This window comes from Ursus americanus, chromosome 4 (assembly GCF_024610735.1).
Source record: "Ursus americanus isolate L20-20 chromosome 4, mUrsAme1.1.p, whole genome shotgun sequence".
NCBI lineage: Eukaryota > Metazoa > Chordata > Mammalia > Carnivora > Ursidae > Ursus > Ursus americanus.
The window spans coordinates 43425131-43448182 of record NC_142130.1 but is presented as its reverse complement, the minus strand read 5'-3'; the positions used below and the strand labels follow the sequence as shown (position 1 = coordinate 43448182).

The following is a 23052-nucleotide window of genomic DNA, read 5'->3' as shown; positions in this document are numbered from 1 at the left end:
GTGTGAGATTTTAATAAAATATTTCTACTACCAAAAAAAAAAAAGCATTAAAAATCACTTAAGGGGCACCTGGGTAGATCTGTTGGTTAAGCATCCGATTCTTGATTTCAGCTCAGGTCTTGATCTCAGGGTAGTCAGATCAAGCCAGCAGTGAGTCTGCTTGAAAATCTCTCTCTCCCTCTCCCTCTGCCCCTCCCCCCTGACTTGCTCGTTCTTTCTCTGAAAAAAATAATAATAAAAATATAGTCACTTAAAAAAGGGAAATACTTGGGTATAAATCTAACAAAACATGAACCTGAACTGCATGTTGAAAATGATACAATGCTGATGAAAGAAGTCAAAGCATACTGTGTTCACTCACTGGAAGACTCAACAAAGATGCAGATTCTCCCCAAACTGATATAAAAGTTTAACACAATTGCTATTAAAATTTCAACAAGATTTTTTGTAGATACAAAAAAATTATTCTAAAATATAGAAAGATAAAGGAAATAGAATAGCTGAAACAATTCTGAGAAAGAAGAATAAAATGGGAAGAATTAGTTGACCAGACTTCAGAACTCAATGGCCTCCATAATCAAGACTACAGCACCGGTGGGGAGCTAGACAAACTGATCAGCAGAACAGAACACCCAGAAACAGATCACACAAATACACCCAAGTGGTTTTTGACAAAGATCAAAAGCAATCCAATGGGACAAAGCTTTTGCAACAAATGGTGCTGGAGCAATTAGACATTCACAGAAGGGAAAAAAGACCTTGATCTACGTCTCACACCTTATATAAAAATTAAGCCCAAATGTATTACAGGCTTTAATGTAAAACTATAAAACTTTTAGAAATAAATAGGAGAGAATCTTTGGGTCCTAGGGCTAGGCAAAGAGTTCTTAGACTTTGACAGCAAAGCAAGAGCCAAAAAAAAAACAACAAAAACAAAAACAAAAAAAACCCATAAAACACCTGATAAATTGGACTTCAACAAAAATAAAATCTTTTGCTCTCTGAAAGACCATGTTGAGGGGATGAAAAAACAAGCTACGCAATGGAAGAAAATATTTGCAAAGTACCTGTCTGACACAAGACTAGTGCCTAGATGACTATACAAAGGACGCTTAAACCTCAAGAGGACAAAAGCAAAAAATCCTATTCAAACGTGGGCAAAAGACATAAAGAGATATTTTGCCAAAGATGACATTCAGTTGGCAAATAAACACAAAAGACGTGCTTGTTATACGAAACTACACTAAGCTGTCTCGGACCAGACACACACACACAAAAATTAACTCCATAGGGTTAGAGACTTACTGGTTTATACCCTCTGCCCTTCAAGCCCACAGAACCTCTAACTGTCCATGTTGTAGGAAAAAAAGGGGTCAAATATGCCCTTAGTTATTTCTCTATTTCATGCTAATGAGAAAAAAATAGGATCATATGTTAAAAAGAAATTCAAACCAGCATCTCCTTCAACCTCCTTTTTCTTCACCCTCTTAATCCTCTTCTTGAGGACCTTCATGAGGAAATTAGCAAATTTATTGTTTTCTCCAAGGGCTGCTTGGAAACCAGCATAGAGTGCTTTTTCTTGGTCCTGGAGCTTGGCAACTTCATTCTTTTTCTCTTCCATCTCTTTAAGTGTTTCATTTATTTTCCACTAAATGAACAAAAACAGGAATAAGTGAAAGTATTTCTGATAAACCAGGTTCAGAGAACAATGTATATTAGAGTTCACAACATTTTTTTAACCTTCTTCATAGAAGTTTACATTTCTGATGTTTGCAGAGCCATCCATTTATTTGGTTAAAATTTTATAAGTCTTTTGTAAAAATCAGTTAAGTTCAGAATCGGGTAAGATCAGCTTTTTAATGTTTAGCTTCCTCAAAAATCTAAATTAAGTGAATTTTTTTACTGTCAGCTAATATTTTTGCATGTGTGGTCTCAAAAACAAAAGATGTTTTTCATAAGAACACATGACAACTAAAACAAAAGGACACCTCATCTCTCCTTGCAGCAGATATACCTTAAAAATGATGTTACTCTTCAGTATGTAATATCTATTTGATGGAATCCTTTTCCTTCAAGGCAAAAGTTGGATGGTATCATTTATCTCTTTAAACTTAATATACATATAACAAACAAAGAAACTTATTTCCTATGATACTCAATTATATATTACCATTAAACTAGCTACCATATTTGAGAAACCAGCCAATTTCTTTTCCAAGTATGTTCATAAGGATAACGTATAATCAAAACTCAACTTTCTATGATAGCTAGTGACAATAAAAAATACTTTGAAATTTGTAAACTAAATAGAAGGCTCACTTTTGAAAACTTATTTTCCTATCATATAAAACATCAAATCAAATTCATTGTAAAATCTGATTCACTCCTCTCTGACCAAGCATACCAAAAGCAGAGCAAGCAAGAATAAGAAGAGGGTGGGGGTGGGGGTGGGGGAGGTGGAGAGACAAAAGACAAGAGAGGAGGACTAGAACAGGGGAAATTGAGAAGATGAAGAAGGAAACAAAGAATCGAGCCCCCTCCATAACTGAAGGACACAGCCAGCCAGCATTCTCCTGCCCGTTCATACCTGCATATCCTGCTCTTCTTTGTCTAAAGAATTAACGCGCTCTTGAAGTACGTTCTCCTGTTTTTCAAAATTCTTGAGGAGAAGCATTTCTTGAAATAATGTGACATGGTGAAGGTCAGATAATTTCATCTGAGTATCTAGTTTCAGTTTCTGATGCCTCAGGACACGGAGTTCTGCATCAAAAGTGACTATCAGTTCTTTGATCTGAGGTGGAAAACGATTTGATGGTATGTTAGAAGTTAAGAAAGGCAAGTGTACTTTTAAAACTATCTAACAATCCTAATTTGTTTAGGTGAAAGCATTTTCTCGTTATACTGCTATTACGGAGAAAGAATTATATGGGCTCCCATGTATATGTGTAGTCCTATAAATCAATTTATCAACGTTATAAAATTTATATAAATTTATTAAGTGGTAGGGATTCTGTAACTACTAGTCCTTCCAGCTATTTCTTTACCACGATTAAGCCATCAATCAAGAATGCCCTTCTTGCTGTACTATCCGGTTTAAATCAGAGACTAGGAGTTCCTTGTGCGTAGTGTTTCTATCTGCCTCTACTTTACCCCACGGTGTCTCTACATTGCCTTTCATACAGGAAGCACGACATATTCCTCTCAACTTCTGATTTTGAAAATTTTCAAACATTTCAAAAGGTGACTTAATTTGTGACAGAGCTGGGTTGAGAACGAAGTATCCCAAGTCCTGGTCTAGACCTTCTCCCCCTGCCATCTCAGTGACTTTAAAGGCTCAGTTCTGCTCTGATTTTGACACAGCTTCTCCCTCACCCCATCCCAAAGGCCATGAAGAGATGAGAGACAGTCGCAGGGGCTGGTTTTCCTGAGAAAACTAGGACAGTAGGTAGAAGACAAACCATTCTACGTTTGTCACTGGGTCATGCATGATGGGGGGCCTCAGCAGTCAAGGACCTGCGATGAGGGAGGGCCCGGCCTGTGGCTGAGGAAAAGGAAGAGATCTGTGTGTTTGGGACAGTGAAACTACTGCTAAAGGATTTGAGAGCTTAAGAAAAAAAAAAAAGGAGAAAAAATTTAAATGTTTACTTATGTATAGTTGTAGCCTAAGTGGTCTCCTCTTTAATGTTTGTTCAACACATTTGAATTATTTTTAAATTTTGAGGCAGGGCTATATTTGTTCAGTGTAACACCATCCCGAAACTGTACCACACAGGTGTTTAAGTTCGTAAGGCTCACACTTGTTTTGCTCTCACTCACCTGATAGCCCATAAGCTTTATGAGGATAGAGAATATATCTGGCTCAAGTATTATTGCATCCCTGCTACCTACCTAGCACTGTTCCTGCACAAAGAATGTCCAATACATGTGTTAAGTGGATACCAGAAATAAATTAGTTACCATTAAACCAAACATTTTATTGAATATCTACTATATGTCTGGCATTTTCTAGACACTGCAGGGGAATCAAAAGATGATTGTATGTGGCCCTTCTCTCAAGAACTGTGCAACAGAATTTGCAAGACAAAACTAACACATATGAGCACTGAGTGATGTACACAGTTTCTGAATCATTCTACTGTACACCAGAAACTAATATGACACTGTATGTTGGTTATACTTCAATTTAAAAAGTTAACACACATGAAACAGCAAGAAAGATAAGTGGAAAACATGAGGTGCGGCTTATAGGTGCAACTGGATGTTAGCCAAAAGAAGAGAATGTCATGTGGACAGAAGATTCTGGAGAAGGTTTGGAACTAGGCTGAGTTTCGCATGATGACTCACATTTGAGAGGAAATCATTGCAGGTGGGAGGAAATAGCAAAGGAGAAAGCAAATACAAAATTCAGAATGGGGGTGAGGAACGGGAGTGGGGAGAAGCAGGAAGAGGGAGAAAGCAAGGCTGGATGAAGTAGAGAAAATGAGTGAAGAATACATTTGGGGAGCTCGAGGGGGTTCCTTCACAGGGTGGAGCCAGACAGACACTGAGGAGGGGAGCTCTACACGGTTGGCAGCAGGGAGCAAAGGTCCTTTTCCTTCCAGATTCAGAGCACCTCCTGTACAACTGGCCCCAACCTGGATTGGTTTCCTAGAAATAAAAAAAAGGTGCCGTTCCAGGTCCAGAACAACTTTGAAGCCAGCCATCACCATAAACACTCCCGCCAAAGAGGCAAATCACACATTAGAGAAAGAGGAGGATGTAAAAAGCAGAGGGTGCCCCATTTTCTCTGGCAGGTTTTTAAATTATGTTCCATCCGTCATCTGAAAACTGCTCCATCACTTCCCCTTTACCGAGACTTCAGTTAGATGCCAATTAACATGGATTTGCCCTTAATTCTTAACTTTTCCCAAAGCAAAACGTTTAAGACTCTCAAGTTCTTGGGCAGAGCACAGTAATTATCAGAAGGCCGGGGATGGGGAGGAAGCTAAGCCTTCAGGGAGCTGTGGGCCGGTCAGTGCTTAGGAAAGATTATCGTAGAGAAAATTTAAATCAGTAAATAAGAAAGTAGATGTTCTTCTCTGCTCTCCTCTCTTCAGCTTTAAAAAGGCAGTGTCATCCCTTACCCTGTTGGTCAAATACTGTTGCATGTACAAGTATTTAATCTCATCCCTTTTCATAATCTCCAGCTCTATATCAATTGGATCTGCTTTTTCAAATTCCAGTAACTTTGCAGTATCTACACAGAACGCTGATGCCTTTGATGATCTAGACAACGAATCTCTTGTCGTCAAATCACCGTCCTTTCTAGAAGAGAGTCTGAGGAATCCTCCACCCGAGCCTGCAGACCCTCCCTGTTCCAGCTGGGAGGACGTTTCATCCTGAATCTTCATCTGCTGTCGCTTAAAATTTAGGAGAGTTTCCTCATCATACTGAAATCTCTTTTCTGGAACTTCTTCCGGGTGTATCTGGGGGACTTGGGGAATAGGAATGTGCTTGGATACGTGAAGAGTTGACTGTATGTCCTTCAGTTCTTGAACCAGGCACTGTATCTCCTCAATGACGGCCACTTTAAGGTCACGAAGAGAGAGGATACATTTGTTCATGTTCTTTTTCTTTGAATGGGCCTGAGAGAAAGAACAGAAGGAAACAAAATGACAACTGATTCACAAATGACATTTGAAATATGATTTTGGTCCCTTGACTGGTATGCCTAACAAAAATCCAAGAAAAAAAATTATCTGATCATTTCTATTCACTACTAAGTTATTCTTTTCTCTAGCTTTTAGGCTGTTTTCCATTTAGCTTCTCCAAAAGAGGAAGACAGCGTGGATGTGAACTCTGGTATCCCTCGGCTGGCTTGTAGGGCTCAGTTCTGCTGTCCTCTTCTGACCAACCAGAAGTCCTTCCTGAAGGCTTGTATTCAGCCAGAGCCTAGAGAGGGGAAGGTCATCTTTGGCGAGGAACATATACATACGACTGTCTATCCCTGATGGAAACTCAAATTCCACGGGCTTAGACACATTAGGGTTGCCCACTTAGGGCCAACCAAAGTTTAGCCTATTTTTATTCTGCATTTTGGCCACATTATTCCTGTTACTCCTTGTGCAGGCAATGTCATGATCCTGAATTTCTGTATCATGCACACCAAGAGATTACAGGATACTTTCTTGGTTCCTTCTCCATTTATCTAAGCCAAACTATGCCCCCTGCTTCAAGCCCAAGGAGCCATAGTGGTCCATTGCTCCCTCATTACCAGCTGTTTCCAAAATGCTCTTACCAGAGCCTACAGGTACATGGAACCCTAATCCTGTGTACAATTAGGCAAATGAGATGGTCCAAAGGCTATTAAGAGTTACTTTGCATAAATATACAGGTTTAAAAAAAAGGATCAAAGGCACTTCTCCAAATTGACAGTAATACTATAGTAGTAGGGGATTTTAACATCCCACTTACATCAATGGATACATCACCCAGACAGAAAATCAACAAGGAAACAGTGGCTTTGAATGACACACTAGACCAGATGGACCTAACATATATACATATATATATATTTTTCAAAACAATGGAAACATCACACATCTTTTTTGACCACAATGGTATGAAAGTAAAAATCAATTGCAAGGAAAGAACACAAATACATGGAGGTTAAATAACATGCTACTCAATAATGAATGGCTCAACTGAGAAATCAAAGAGGCAGTAAAAAAAAAAAAAACAAACAGAAAAGAAAAAGAAAAACAGTCCAAAATCTTTGGAATGCAGCAAAAGCAGTTCTAGGAAGGAAGTTTATAGTGATACAGGCCAACTCAAGAAACAAGAAAAAGCTCAAATAAACAACCAAATTTTACACCTAAAGGAGCTAGAAAAAGAACCCAAAAAGGCCCAAAGCTAATAGAAGGAATAAAATAATAAAGATTAGAGCAGAAATAAATGAAATAGAAACAAATTTAAAAAAACAAAAGATCAATGAAACAAAGAGCTGTTTTTTAAAAGATAAAAATGATAAACCTTTAGCTAGACTCATCAAGAAAAAGGGAGAGGACTCAATAAATAAAATCAGAAATGAAGGAGGAGAAATGACAACTAACTCCACAGAAATACAAAAAGATTGTAAGAGAATGTTATGGAAAATTATATGCCAACAAATTGTTTAACCTAGAAGAAATTAATAAACTCCTAGAAACATACAACCTAAACCTGAATAAGGAATTGAAAATCTGAACAGACTAATTATTAGCAATGAAATTAAATCAGTAATCAAAAAATTTCCAAAAAACCAAAGTCCAGACCAGATGGACTCACAGGTGAATTTTACCAAATATTTGAATTAGAATTAATACCTATACTTTTCAAACTCTTCCAAAAAATGTAAGAGGAAGGAAAGCTTCCAGGTACATTTTATAAGGCCAGCATTACCCTGATACCAAAACCAGACAAAGCCACTATAAAAATAATAACTACAGGCCAATTTGTCTGATGAACATAGATGCAAAAACCAATAAGATACTAATAAACCAAAATCAACAATACATTGAAAAAATTATTTACCACAATCAGGTATTATTTATTTCAGGGGTGCAAGGATGGTTCAATATTCACAAATTAATCAATGTCATATATCCCACTAACCAGAAAAAGAATGAAAACTATATGATTATCCTAATAGATACAGAAAAAAACATTTGACAAAATTCATCATCCATTCATGATTAAAAAAAAAAAAAGCTCCCAACAAAGTAGGCTTAAAAAGAACATGCCTCAACATAATAAAGGCCTTATATGAAAAACCCACAGCTAACATCATAACTAAATGGTGAAAAACTGGTCGCTTTTCCTCTGAGAGCAGTAACAAGACAGAGATGTCCACTTTCACCACTTTTATTCAACATAGTACTAGAAGTCCCAGCCACAACATCAGATAAGAAAAAGAAATAAAAGACATCCATATTTACTTCCATCCAAGGAAGAAATAAAACTGTCACTATTTGTAGATGACAGGATACTATATATTGGAAAAATCATGAGGAGACCACCAAAAACCTACAAGAACTGGTAAAGTAATTCTGCAAAGTTTCATGATACAGAATTAATATAGAGGAATTTGTTGCATTTCTATACACTAATAACAAAGTAGCAGAAAGAGAAATTAAGAAAACAATTTACAATTGCACCAACAAGAATAAAATACCTAGGAATAAACTTAACCAAGGAAGTGAAAGATCTGTACTCTGAAAGCTATAGAACATTGATGAGACAAACTGAAGAAGACACAAATAAATGGAAAGATATTCCATGCTCACGGATTAGAAGGATTAATGTTGTTAAAAATATCTATACCACCCAAAGCTATCTACAAATTTAATGCAATCCCTATCAAAATACCAACAGCATTTTTCACAGAACTACAACGAATAATCCTAAAACTTATATGGAACCACAGAAGACCCCGAAGTAGCCAAAGCAATCTTAAGAAAAAAGAACAAAACTGGAGGTATCACAATCCCAGATTTCATGATATTCTACAAAGCTGTAGTAATCAAAACAGTATGGTACTGGCACAAAAATAGACACATAGATTAATGGACAGAATTAAAAACACAGAAATAAACCCATGCTTAAATGGTCAATTAATCTACAACAAAGAAGGCAGGAATACACAATGGGAGAAATATAGTCTCTTCAACAAATGGTGCTGGAAAAATTGGACAGCTACGTGCAAAGGAATGAAACTAGACCACTTTCTTATACCATACATAAAAATGAACTTGAAATGGACTAGAGGCCTAATGTGAGTCCTAAAACCATAAAATTCCTAAAAGAAAACATAGGCGGTAATTTCTTTAACATCAGCCATAGAAACATCTTACTAGATAGGTCTCCTAAGGCAAGGGAAACAAAAGCAAAACTAAACTGTTGAGACTACACCAAAATAAAAATGTTTGGCATAACAAGGGAAATAGTCAACAAAATCAAAAGGCAGCCCAGTGAATGGGAGAAGATATTTGTAAATTATGTATCCAATAAGGAGTTAACATCCAAAATATACAAGGAACTTATACAACTCAACACCAAAAAAACCAATCCAATTAAAAAATGGGCAGAGGACCTGAATAGACTTCCAAAGAAGACATTCAAATGGCCAACAGACACATGAAAAGGTGCTCAATAGCACTAATCATCAGGGAAATGCAAATCAAAACAATGAGATATCACCTCACACCTATCAAATGGCTAGCATCAAAAAGACAAGAAATAACAAGTGTTGGTAAGGATGTGGAGAAAAAGAAATCCTCGTGCACTATTGGTGGGAATGTAATTTGGTGCACCGACGGTGGAAAATGGTATGGAAGTTCCACAAAAAATTAAAAATAGAGCTACCATATGGTCCAACAATACCACTTATGGGTATTTATCTGAAGAAAATGAAAACACTAATTTGAAAAGATATATAACACCCACATGTTTACCGCAGCATTATTTACAATAGCCAAGATATGGAAGCAACCCAAGTGTCCATCCATAGATGAATGGATAAAGAAGAGGTGGTATATACATACAATGAAATATTCATCTATAAAAAGGATAAGATCTTGCCATTTGTGACAACATGGATGGCCCTAGAGTGTATTATGCTGAGTGAAATAACTCAGAGAAAGACAAATACTATATTTCACTCATGTGGAATTTAAGAAACAAAACAAAGAGAAACAAACAAAAAAAACCAGACTCTTAAATACAGAGAACTGGTGGTTGCCAGAAGTAGGGTGGGGGGATGGGTGAAACAGATTGGAAATGAGAGGTACAAACCTCTAGTTAGAAAATAAATAAGTCACAGAGATAAAGTACAAAGTACAGCATAGGGAATATAGTCAATAAGATTGCAGTAATGTTGTTTAGTAACATGGTGACGACGCTTAACTGTGGTGAGCACTGGGTAATGTATAGTTTTGTCGAATCACTATACTGTATACCTGAAACTAACATAACACTGAATGTTATATTTAAAAAAAAAAAAAAGGCACTTCTCCAAGCAGTCTTACAAAACTTACCTGAATGATTACTACCTATAATGCAAGAACACTGTAACAAAATGGAGATGTTCTACATACTTAATAAACGTTTAAAGCATTATGTAAACTCAAAATCCAGCACCTATGCGAATGAGGAGACCTCTTTGAAGCACCTGGAGGACTGAGAATTAAGCTTAAATGAACAAACCTAAGCCAGCCTGATGACTGTCAGTCTCACCTCTTTGAGGAACCGTCTTTACACACTGACACTTTCTTCTTAATTTTCCAAATAGCACACATATCTCAACACTGACCACAGGGAAGGGGAATATATAATATGCTATTTCAAAAAAAAAAACCTTGATACTTCAGTGATTTTTAATTTAGTCATGATCGTAATGACCGTTTATTGACTGGGACCTTCACATTAACTTTATGAGGTAGACTAGATGGGTCTTATATTGTTAATTGGTATTAATACCCCTTTTACAAATAATATCACTGAGGCTTAGGGAAATTTACAAATCCAGCAAAGTTTACATGGCTATTAAGTGGCAGCGATGGGAACTGAATTCTGATCTGACTTGTAGAATAGTGTGCTCTACGTTATTTTATGCTGTTTTAATGAGATGGATTTCAGTGTAATGTAGTTCAAGACATCATACCCATTCATCATCTCTACCTAGATTATGAAATTTCTGGTTGGATGCCTGGCAAATTGTAGTCAAAAAATATTTCTCTATGACGATGGACGGAACATGATAAATGAATCAAGAATTACCTTAGATGAACAGCTCAAAAAACAATCTATATGGTCACTATGAAAATGTTCAAAATGTCTGCTTAAACAGAAAGGCATAGCTATGAACTATGAAAATTTATTTATGGATATAATTTGTCATAACAGGATCCTTTGTACTGCTGGTATGTACTGCATCTTTGGTGAAACTGAAAAAGACTCTCAAGATACTTTACTTTCATTTGTCAGAAAAATATAAAATATTCTAATATATTAGATCTGTGGTATGATTGGCACTCTTTTTGATGTGATGCCTTGTAACGTGCAAGCTGCATGGCCATAGGAGGTGACCATACACCAAAGTCTCAGAATGGTAGTTCAGATACCCTCTGAGTCTCAATGTGTGAAAAGTTACTTGCCCGTCAAATTAAGGAATTACTATGACAGGGAGAGGAGACTTTAGCAGGAAAATGCAGATGAGAAATCAGGATAATTGGAAGCAGTTTGGCAGAATGCAGATAAAATTTTTAAAAAGGAATATGTTAATTGGTTATTATTGAGACACCTACAAAATGTATAAGTCCTAAAAAAAGAAAAAGGCTAAACAATGGCTGACCCTTCCCCTAAGTCTTTGGCAATCCAAAGCAGCCAAAAACTATATCCAACAAGGACGTGTTTGAATTTCAGAAATTCGAAGTCTATAAAATATAGTACTTTCACCCATGAAATATATTGAGCCAAGTAATTAACTTGAAGCCTGGTTCTGCCATATTAGCTAAATAATCACAGACAAATCTCTTGTCCTCTATGGGGATCAGTTTCCTCATTTGTAAAAAGGAGGCAATCTAAATAATCATGAAGAACTTTCCCACTTCTAAATTTCTATAATTATATATCCTTATAGACCATCTAGTGAAATGGGTGATTTCAGCAGAATTCCATTAAAAACTCAGGGTGCCTCTCATTGTCATGAAAGCTGTGGGTAAGTACCACGGAGTCTAGGTGTCCCAGTTCCTCTTCCTTCTTGGCAGCATTTATTCTCATGTGCTCAGGTATCTTATAGTCTGAGGCTGTCTTCAGATTGAAGTCTCCCATATACAACTGGGCCTCCTTGATGGCTTGAACATCTTTGGGATCTTCAAAGTCATCCTGAGGTTTACTCTTGTACCTATCAGAAAAACAGACAACCCAGCCACAAATGTAACAATAAACTTTAGTTTGTCTACCATATACGTGTGTGTGTGTGTACACACACACACACACACACACACGTATATATAATCAAATTCAGTCATATAGCAAAAGTATAATTCTGAGTCTGTGGTACTACTTTTATCTGTAAAGCCCAAGCATTTTTTTTAAGTTAATGACTACAGACCTTCCTCAACTTACAATGGGGTTATGTACCAATAAACCCATAGTTGAAAATATAAATCTCATGCATTCAATACACATAACTTATCTAACATTATAGTTTAGCCTAGCCCACCTTAAACATATTCAGAACACTTACGTTAGCCTATAGTTGGGAAAAATTAATACAAAGCCCATTTCACAAATAAGTGTTGAATATCTCATTTAATTTACTGATTACTGTACTGAAAGTAAAAAAAAAAAAAAAAAAACCAGAATGATTCTAAGTGTATTGATAGTTTATCCCCAACACTGTGTAGCTGGCTTGGAGCTGTGGTTCACTGTTTCTGCCCAGTATCATGAGAAGTTATCATACTGCATATACAACTAGCCTGGGAAAAGATCAAAATTCAAAGTACAGTTTCTACTGAATGCATATCACTTTCACACTATTGTAAAGCCAAAAAAATCAAGTCAAAGCATCTTAAGTTGGGGACCATCTGTATTTTTACAGCACCTCAAGCAAAGTCGTAGTGAAATAAATAAAACCCAATTACCAGATGGTGCTGAAATAATCTGAATCATTTTTAGGCTTTCATTCACTTCTAAGTGATTTATATCAAGATGGTTATTTATTCCTTCAACAGACATTAAGCCATAGAGATGGCATGGGTGTATTTTAATCAGTAAAAACTTAGTTTACCTTTTTTTAAATAACAGAAGTGATTGTCATAAAATTTTCAAAAAATTCCATGGAAATGATGGTGTGGAGGTATTAAAAGAAATAAATCAGGAAGGCTGAGAATAAGACAGAAAGCCATGAGCAAACCAGTGATAGCAATTTTAAAGGAAAAATCAGACCAGAGAAAATGGTGCAGAATATCCCCAGGGGAAGGCTATAAAAAAGATTGGATATGATCTTATCAGTAGAGGTCCTAGGAAGCTCCAAGCACAGACATCAAAAGACCCAACCTACCTAATTCTTTAAAGTGAAGCCTGTCAGTCAATATGAACAGGTACACATAGCTTGCAGTCAGCCCTTTAGGAAAACAAACACATACAATAGCAGAGGAAACATGTGTTATCTAATGTATTAATCGACAATTATTCCTTTGTGTTAAATAGCACTAAAAGGAAGGATTAATTTCTTAAAAAGGAAAGGAAGTGAAGAAAGAGGAAGGAAAGAAAGAAAAAGGGAGGGAGAGAGGAAGGGAGGGAAGGAAGGAAGGAAGGAAAGAAGGAAGGAAGGAAGGAAGGAAGGAAGGAAGGAAGGAAGGAAGGAAAGGAGGGAAGACAGAAAGAGAGAAAGGAAAGAAGAAAAGAAAGAGCAAGCAGATACTTCAGCTCTGGCCATGTGAGGGAAACAAGGCCCATAATTATACTCATGCTATAAATAACTAGAAAACTGAGCAAAAAAACATGAAACAACTATGTTCAGACATTGAAATAACAGGCAGCGTTGGACTGTAATTCATGTGAGAAGTGAAACGAAATAACTAATCCTTACTATCTCTGTTTCTGCATGGAAGAAAGTACCAGACTTGGAATAGTGTTGAGATCTAAAATATTAGTCTGGTAATCTCAATGACTAAGGTTACAAAGATGAGAGTTCAAAGAAGCCAGAGTGGTTAGAATTTAGTGGGAAAAAATATCAGAGCTACACATAAAACAATGCCTTCCGAAATTCACATAGGGCTCTCTTGAGTTTTTGGCCAAGTATTAACCTATACCTGTGTAACGTGAAACATCATGAAGATAAGTAAAGAACATCTGGGGAAAATACAATTACTGGGAAGCTGTAAAACAAGTAATTTTCATAGTTTACACATGGCTGGAAATCACTCATGAGTTCGTCAGCTAGAGAGACCTTATTAAAGGTAGGGAACACTCAGTAGAGACCCTTCAAAGGTAGGAAAAACAAAAGATCTGAACATCATCAATCACCCAGTCTTCACCGACATTTATAGAAAACTACACCAAAGAACACAAGAAAAGATATTCTTTTTCAAGCACACATTGAATTTTCATGAAGATAGACTGTATGCGGGCCCATACAACTCCCATAAATTTATAAGAAATTAAACCATGCAAACTATAGGGAAATTAAATAGCATACTTAAAAACAAACTATGGGGCACCTGGGTGGTTCAGTTGGCTAAGCCTCTGACTCTTGAATGTGACTCAGGTCATGATCTCAGGGTTGTATTATCAAGCCCTGCATCCAGCTCTGTGCTTAGCACTGAGTCTGCTTGAGATTCTCTCTCTCCCTCTTCCTCTCCCCCCACCTGCTCTCTCCATCTCTCTAAAATAAATAAAATCTTCTAAAAAAATAAATCATAATCAATAAGAAATCACAAGGGATATTAGAAAATATTTTGGACAGGGGCTCCAGGGTGGCCCAGTTGGTTAAGCTTCTGCCTTCGGCTCAGGTCATGATCCCAGGGTCCTGGAATAGAGCCCCATGTCAGACTCCCTGCTCAGCGGGAAGCCTGCTTCTCCCTCTTCCCCTGGCTTGGGCTTTCTCTCTCCCTCTCATTCACTCTATCGCTCAAATAAATAAAATCTTTAAAGAATATATCTTGGACAAAATGATGCTGAAAATATATCAGAACTTGCGAAACGAAGCGCCGTGTTTCATTTATACTTTAAATTTATACTTCAATTTATATTTTAATTATAATTTAAATAATTTAATTATTTAAGTTTAAATGATTTTATAATTTATAATTAAATTTATAATTAATAAATTTATAATTAAATAATTATAATTTAAAGAGAAGTATAAAATCAAAGCTTACAGCTTCAACTTAAAACTTATGCAGCAAGAATTAACTAAACCCAAATTAATTAGAATAAAGGAAATAATACAGAACAGAAAAATCAATGATATAGAAAGCTGACAAGCAATACTTCTAAAAATCTATGACCAAAATTAGTTCCTTGAAAAGATCAATAAAATTGACAAGACTTTTGCTGTAATGATCAAAAAAAAAGAGAGAAGATACAAATTAATGATATCAAAAATAAAACAAGGGACAATGCAACAGATACTACAGAAACTAAAGTAATAAGGCAATAGTATGAACTATTTTATGCCAATAAATTTGATAACCTAGATAAAATGCACAAATTCCTTGAAAGATACAAATTACCAAAACTGATCCAAGAGGAAATATAGAATCTGAATAACACTATAACTAATGAAAAATCAGAATTTGTATTTATAACCTCTCAAATAATATTCCATGTCCAGTTGGCTCATTGATAAATTCTATCAAATATTTAAGAAATAAATAATATGAAGCCTACACAATCTTTCAGAAAATAGAAGAGATAGGAAACCTTATCTTGTTTTATGCAACTAGTCTTACCCTGATAACAAACCAGAAAAGATATTACATAACAATAAAACTAGAGACCAATAGTCTTTATTAAAAAGACACAAAAGGCTGTAACAAATACCAGCAAATCAAATCCACAATATATATTTTTGGATAATATCAAAAGCCTATTTTTCTAGTTTATTGAGATATGATTGCATATAATATTGTATCAGTTTAGGGTGTAAAACATAACAATTTCATACATCTATCTATTGTAAAATGTTTGCCACAATAAGTTTAGTTAATATCCATCTACGTAGTTATAATTTTTCTTGGATGAAAATTTTTAAGAGCCACCCTAGTAGCAACTTTCAAATACACAACACAGTATTGTTAACTAGTCATCATATTGTATATTACCTTTCCAGAACTTTACTTATAAATAGAAGTTTGTACCATTTGACCACCTTCACTCCCAACTCCCCGCCTCTAGGAATCATCAATATGTTCTGTTTCAATGAGATCAGATTTTTTAGATTCTACATGTAAGTACTGTTGCAAATGGCAGTTTTTCTCTCTTTTTAAGGCTGAAAAATATTCCAGTGTACATATGTACTGTAACTTCTTTATCCATTAAACCATTAATGGAGACTTAGGTTGTTTGCATGTCTCAACTATTGTTATTAATGCCTCAATAAATATGGGAGTGCAGACATCTCTTCAAAGACCATTTTAGTTTTCTTTGGCTATAAACCCAGAAGTGGGATTCCTGGACCATATGGCAATCTTATTTTTAATATTTTTGAGAAGCCTCCATACTGTTTTCCATAGTGGCTGCACCAATTTATGTTCCCATCAATAGTGTACAAAGTGCCCTTTATCCCACATTTTTGCCAATACTTGTTATCTCTTGTCCTTTTGATGATAGGTATTCTGATAGGTGTGATCTCATTGTGGTTTTGATTTGTGTTTCCCTGATTATTAGTGACATTCAGCACATTTTCATGTACTTAATGGCCTTTTGTAGGTCTCCTTTGAAAAATGCCTATATACATCCTCTGTCTACTTTTAAATCTGTTTGGTTTTTTGCTATTAAGTTGTAAAAGTTCTTTATATATTTTGGATATGAACCCTTTATCAGATATATGATTGTGAATACATTCCCTAAGCTGCCCTTTCATTTTTGATAGTTGTTTTTACTGTACAGAAGCTTTTTAGTTTGCTATATAGTCCCACTTGTTTTTGTTGCCTTTGCTTTTGTTGTCAAACCTAAAAAATAATTGCCAGGACCAATGTTGAGCGACTTACCACCTGTGTTTTCTTTTGTGGGTTCAGGTCTTACATTCAAGTCTTTAATTCATTTTGCGTTAATTTTCATGTATGGTGTGAGATACTGGTCCAGTGTCATTCTTTTGCATGTGGCAGTTCAGTTTTCCCAACAGCATTTATTGGAGAGACTGTCCTTTCCCCATTACATATTCTTGGTTCCTTTGTCATAAATGGACAATATAAGCATGGACCACTTATTTCTGGTCTATTACATTAATTGGGTCTCTTTTTATGCCAATGCCATATTGTTTTCATCACTATAGCTTTGTAACATAGTTTGAAGTCAGGGAGTATATTTCTAGCTTTATTTTCCCTTCTCAAGATGGCTTTAGCTATTCAGAGTTTTATATGGATCCATGCAATTTTTAGGATTGCTTTTACTATTTCTGTGGAATTTTGATAGGGATTACATTGAGTCTATAGATTCCTTTGGATAGTACAAACATTTTAACAATATTAAGTCTTCTAATCCATGCATGAAATGTCTATTTATGTCTTCAATTTCTTTCATCAATGTCTTATTGTTTTCACTGTACAGATATTTCATATGCTTGGTTAAATTTATTCCTAAATATTTTATTCTTTTTGGTGCAATTATAATGGGATTGTTTTCCAAATTTCTCTGATAGTTCATTGTTAATATATAGAAACAACTGATTTTTGTGTATTTATTTCATCTCGCCACTTTACTGAATTCATTTATTAGTTCTAACAGTATTTTGGCAGAGTCTTTAGGATTTTCTATATGTAATATGTCATCTGCAAATAGATAGACATACTTCCTTCCATTTAGATTCTTTTTTTTTCTTGCCTAACTGTTCTAGCTAGGACTTCTACTATGTTGAAAAGAAGCAACAAGAGTGAACATCCTTGTTCCTGATTTCAGAGGGAAAGCTTTCAGCTTTTTGTCATTGAGAATGATGTTAGCTGTCAGCTTGTCATATGTACCTTTATTATTTTGAGGTATGTTTCTACTATATCCACTCTGGTGAGAATTTTTATCGTGAGTAGATGTTGAATTTTGTCAAATGCTTTCCCTGCATCTCTTGAGATGATCATGTGATTTTTGATGGCTTGTACAATCACAAAGTTCTGAAAGACAGCTGAGTTCAGGCCAAGCTGATATAGTTTATGATGGCAACATAGGAAGACTTTGAACTCCACTGTTCCACAGACACACTAAATCTACATTTATTTATAAAGCAATTTCCTCCAAAGAATAACTGAGGGCTGACTTAACAGCTTCAAAAGATAGACCACACAGAGAACAGCAAGAGAGATGAAGACACAGTAACAAAGGGAGCCACCACTCCTGATGCTATGAACTGCAGTGAGAAATATAGGACTGAGGGACCATGAGCAGATTAGTTTAAAGCTGCAGTTTAAAAGGGCATCTGGAGAGAGGAGTTAAGATGGAGGAGGAGTAGGAGCACCCTGGGATCGCCTCATCCCTCAAACAGAGCTAGATTAACATCAAATCATTTGGCACACGCAGGAAATCAATCTGGAATTGGGAGAATGATTTACATGGTCAAAGGGAGAGAACATGGAAAGAACGAGGCATGTAGACTTGAACTGGGGGGGAGAAAAGCCATGGTGCTGCAGTGGGGAGGGAGCCCTTTCTGCAGAGAGAATAGAGAGAGGGAGAGAGAGAGAGTACCATGTTAGCTTTGCACAAGAAAAACACCTCCCAAAACCACTGACTGTGGAGTTGAAAGGAAATGAGTATTGCAAATTTCTGCAAGCAGTGTGTGGAGCTCTAATTCTGAGGGTTTAAAAGTTCGTGACTTTCCCTGGAGTCGAGCCATGGTGGGTTCTTCTAAGGAAAAGGACAGCTCAGGCCTGGGGGTGGAAAGCATGGTACAGGGATCCTCTGTGTCACACTGGGAGAAAACATTTCCCTTCCTGGCGTACATTTGGAAGAGGGTATATTGACTCTCCAAGGACAAAAGATGGCACAGGTGCCATCAAGTGGCCTTTCATCTGCAGGGGACAGAGGTGCATGCAAAGGACAGATAACTGATCGCAGCCTTTCACTGTGCTTTACCATAGGCTTTGGGCACCTGTGCAGGTGTGTGACTGTTTTTCTGGGATGAAACAGCACCAGACAAGGCGAAGCTTTCTCCTGGAGGAGGGGAGCAGGTCCACACAACAGGTCATTTAAGATTTGGAGTTTTGAATCCCAGCTGCACACCAGAGATAAAAGGCAGGAGAGTTGTGGTGCCAGGCACACCAACAGCCCCAAGAACAGGGATCTGACAAAAGCCTGGGACACAAGAGCGGAGATTGTTTACTCTTTTGTGAGGACTTCTTGAACAGCAGCAGGTGCAAGATCTCCTGTCCTGGGAGGAGAGAGTGCAGTGGCACCATTTTCTCCCTTGCCACCAACACAGTCAGACTTCAATGAGAAACACAGCACCCCCAGGGGAGGTGGGAGCCATTTATAACAAACCCCACCCGCCCCCACCCTGCAAGTTCATGATTACTAGGCAGATCTGACTGTGAGGCAGAGCAGCAGGTGCTCCCCCAGAAGACCAACACAGGTACCCCACATGCACCAAGTTCACTGTTCACAGAGTGCTCCAAAGTGTCAGCTTCAGTTCTGGTGGAACTAGGACCAGCCTTCTTTATTTTTTTAATTTTTTTTTTCTCTTTGGAATCAGGTTTATAGTTTTTTGTTTGTTTGGTTTTTTTTTTTTTTTTCATTTCCTTTTCTCTTTTTTTGGATCAGGTGTCTTCCCTCCCACCTTTCTTTTTCTTTGGAATCAGACTTATAGTTTCTTGTTTGTCTGTTTGGTTTTTTGTTATTGCTGTTCCTTTTCTTTTTCTCTCTTTTTTTCAGATCAGGGTTGTTTTTTCTTTTCTTTACCAGGCTTATTTTAAGAAACAAATCAAAGCACACCTAGTTAAAGGCCCAAACACTCCCCACTGTAAGCAAGGAGGAACTCTGCATAGGACTGACCTGTGGAAAAGAGCAGCCAAAACACAACAGCAGAGTGCACACAACATATACTAGAAACACTTACTGAAGTACCAGGCCCTGCGCAGTGTGTGACCCCTTCTTAATATACTCTCAGGAACAGGAAACATACAAAATGAAAAGACAGAGGAATCCTCCCCAAAAGAAAGATGAAGAATCATAGCCAGGGTCTTTCTCAAAACAGATATAAGCAATATATCTGAACAAGAATTTAGAACAACAGTCATAAGAATACAGCTGGGCTTGAAAGAAGCATAGAAGACACCAGAGAAACCCTTCCTGCAGAGATAAAAGACCTAAAAACTAGTCGGGCCAAAATAAAAAATGTTATAACTGAGATGGAAAACCAACTGGATGTAATCACAGTGAGGATGGAAGAAGCAGAGGAGTGGATAGGCGATACAGAAGATAAAATTATGGAAGATAATGAAGCTGAAAAGAAGAGGGAAAGAAAACTATTAGATCATGAAGGTAGATTTAGGGAATTCAGCGATTCCATAAAGTGCAATAATACCCATATCATAGGAATTCGAAGAAGAAGAGTAGGAAAAAGGGGCAGAAGGTTTATTTGAACAAATTATAGCTGAGAACTGCCCTAATCTGGGGGAAAGAAACAGGCATTCGAATACAAAAGGCACAGAGATCTCCTCTCAAAAATCAACAAAAACAGGTTAACACCTAGACATATCATAGTGAAACTTGCAAAATACAAAGATAAAGAAAATTCTGAAAGCAGCTAGGGATAAATGTTCCTCAACCTACAAGGGTAGGCACATAAAGTTAGCAGCAGACCTGTCTACAGAAACCTGAAAGACCAAAAAGGACTGGCATGATATATTCAATGTGTTAAATGGGAAAAATACATAATCAAGAATATTTTATCCAGTAAAGCTGTCATTTAGAATAGAAGGAGAGATAAAGAGTTTCCAAGACAAGCAAAAACTAAAGAAGTTCATGAACACAAATCAGCTCTGCAAGAAATGCTGAAGGGGACCCTTTGAGTGAAAAAGAGACCAAAAGCAACAAAGACTAGAAAGAATAGAGACAGTCTACAGGAACAGTGACTTTACAGGTAATAATGATGACTACATTTATATCTATCAATAATTACTCTGAATGTAAACGGACTAAATGCTCCAATCAAAACACATATGGTATCAGAATGGATTTTTTTAAAAAAAGACCCATTGATATGCTGTTTACAAGAGATTTGTTTTAGACCCAAGACACCTCCAGATTGAAAGTGAGGGGGTGGAGAACCATTTATCATGTTAGTGGACATCAAAAGAAAGCTGGAGTAGCCATATTTATATCAGACGAAGTAGATTTTAAACCAAAGACTGTTAATAAGAGATGAACAAGGGCACCATATCATAATAAACAAGAAGATCCAACAATTGTAAATATTTATGTCCCCAACTTGGGAGCAGTCGAATACCTAAATCAATTAATAACAAACTTAAAGAAACTCATTAATAATAACACAATAATAGGTGACTTTAACACCCCACTCACAACAATGGACAAATCATCTAAACAGAAGATCAACAAGGAAACAATGGCTTTGAATGATACACTGGACCAGATGGACTTAACAGATATATTCAGAACATTTCATCCTAAAGCAGCAGAATATACTTTATTTTCAAGTGAACATTCTCCAGAAGAGATCACATACTGGGCCACAAATCAGGCTTCAACCAGTACAAAATGACTGAGATCATACCATGCATATTTTCAGACTACAATGGTATGAAACATGAGGTCAAACACACAAAAAAAGTTGGAAAGACCACAAATACATGGAAGTTAAACAACATCCTATTAAAGAATGAATGGGTTAAATAGGAAATTAAAGAAGAAATTTTTTAAAATACATGGAAGCAAATGAAAATGAAAACACGACAGTCCAAAACCTTTTGGATGCAGCAAAGGCAATCATGAGCAGGAAGTATATAGCAATACAGGACTTCCTCGAGAAGAAGTCTCAAATATACAACCTAACCTTACACCTAAAGGAACTACTCTACAACCCACCAATTGCACTACTGGGTATTTACCCCAAAGATACAAATGCAGTGATCCGATGAGGCATCTGCACCCCAATGTTTATAGCAGCAATGTCCACAACAGCCAAACTAGAAAGAGCCCAGATGTCCATCGACAGATGAATGGATAAAGAAGATGTGGTATGTATATATACAATGGACTACTACTCAGCCATTAAAAAAAAATGAAATCTTGCCATTTGCAACAATGTGGTTGGAATAGAGTGAAATAAGTCAACCACAGAAAGACAATTACCATATGATCTCACTGCTATGTGGAATTTAAGAAACAAGGCAGAGGATCATAGGGGAAGAGAAGAAAAAATGAAACAAGATAAAACCAGAGGCAGAGACAAACCATATGGGACTCTTAATCATAGGAAACAAACTGAGGGTTGCTGGAGGGGAGGGGTGTGGGGGGATGGAGTAACTGGGTGATGGACACTGGGAGTGTATGTGTTGTAATGATCACTGGGTATTATATAAGACTGATGAATCACAGACCTGTACCCCTGAAACAAATAATACATTATATGTTAATTAATTGAAATTAAATTTTAAAAAAATAAAAAAAAATAAAATTTAATTTAAAAAAAAATAACCCAAATAGCCAAAGCAATCTTGAAAACAGAAAAGCAAAGCTGGAGGCATCACAATTCCAGACTTAAAGTTATATTACAAAGCTTTAATGATCAAGACAGTATGGTACTGGCACAGAAACAGACACATAGATCAATGGAACAGAGTAGAAAACCCAGAAATGAACCCACAACTACATGGTCAATTAATCTTCAACAAAGCAGGAAAGAACATCCAATGGAAACAGTCTCTTTAACAAATGGTGTTGGGAAAACTGGACAGCAACATGCAAAAGAATAAAACATGACCACTTTCTTACACCACACACAAAAATAAATTCAAAATGGATGAAAGACCTAAATGTAAGACAGGAAACCATTAAAATGCTAGAGGAGAACATAGGCAATAATCCCTTTGACATCAGCTGTAGCAATTTCTTACTAGATAGGTCTCCTGAGGCAAGGGGAACAAAAGCAAAAATAAACTATTGGGACTTTACCAAATAAAAAGCTTCTGCACAGTGAAGGAAACAATCAACAAAACTAAAAGGCAACCAATGGAATGGAGAAGATATTTGCAAATGACACATCTGATAAAGGGTTAGTATCCAAAATATATAAAGAACTTACACAACTCAACATCTGAAAAATAAATAATCCAGTTAAAAAAATGGGCAGAAGACATGAAT

General features: G+C 36.5%; 1 protein-coding gene across 6 annotated transcripts in view; it reads right to left on the bottom strand.

Annotated features, from left to right (window-relative positions):
• CFAP44 (cilia and flagella associated protein 44) overlaps nucleotides 1–23052 on the bottom strand; it is a 151606-nt gene that overhangs the window by 21024 nt on the left and 107530 nt on the right. For 5 of the 6 annotated variants that reach the window (XM_045785165.2, XM_045785166.2, XM_045785167.2 and 2 more), the window contains 4 exons: nucleotides 11743–11920; nucleotides 5124–5624; nucleotides 2588–2791; nucleotides 1453–1648 (listed from right to left, as the gene is read on the bottom strand). In XM_045785165.2, the coding sequence (XP_045641121.2) occupies nucleotides 1453–1648; nucleotides 2588–2791; nucleotides 5124–5624; nucleotides 11743–11920 (1079 nt within the window). The remainder of the gene's footprint in view (nucleotides 1–1452; nucleotides 1649–2587; nucleotides 2792–5123; nucleotides 5625–11742; nucleotides 11921–23052) is intronic. The other variant, XR_006777375.2, reaches the window with a different exon arrangement.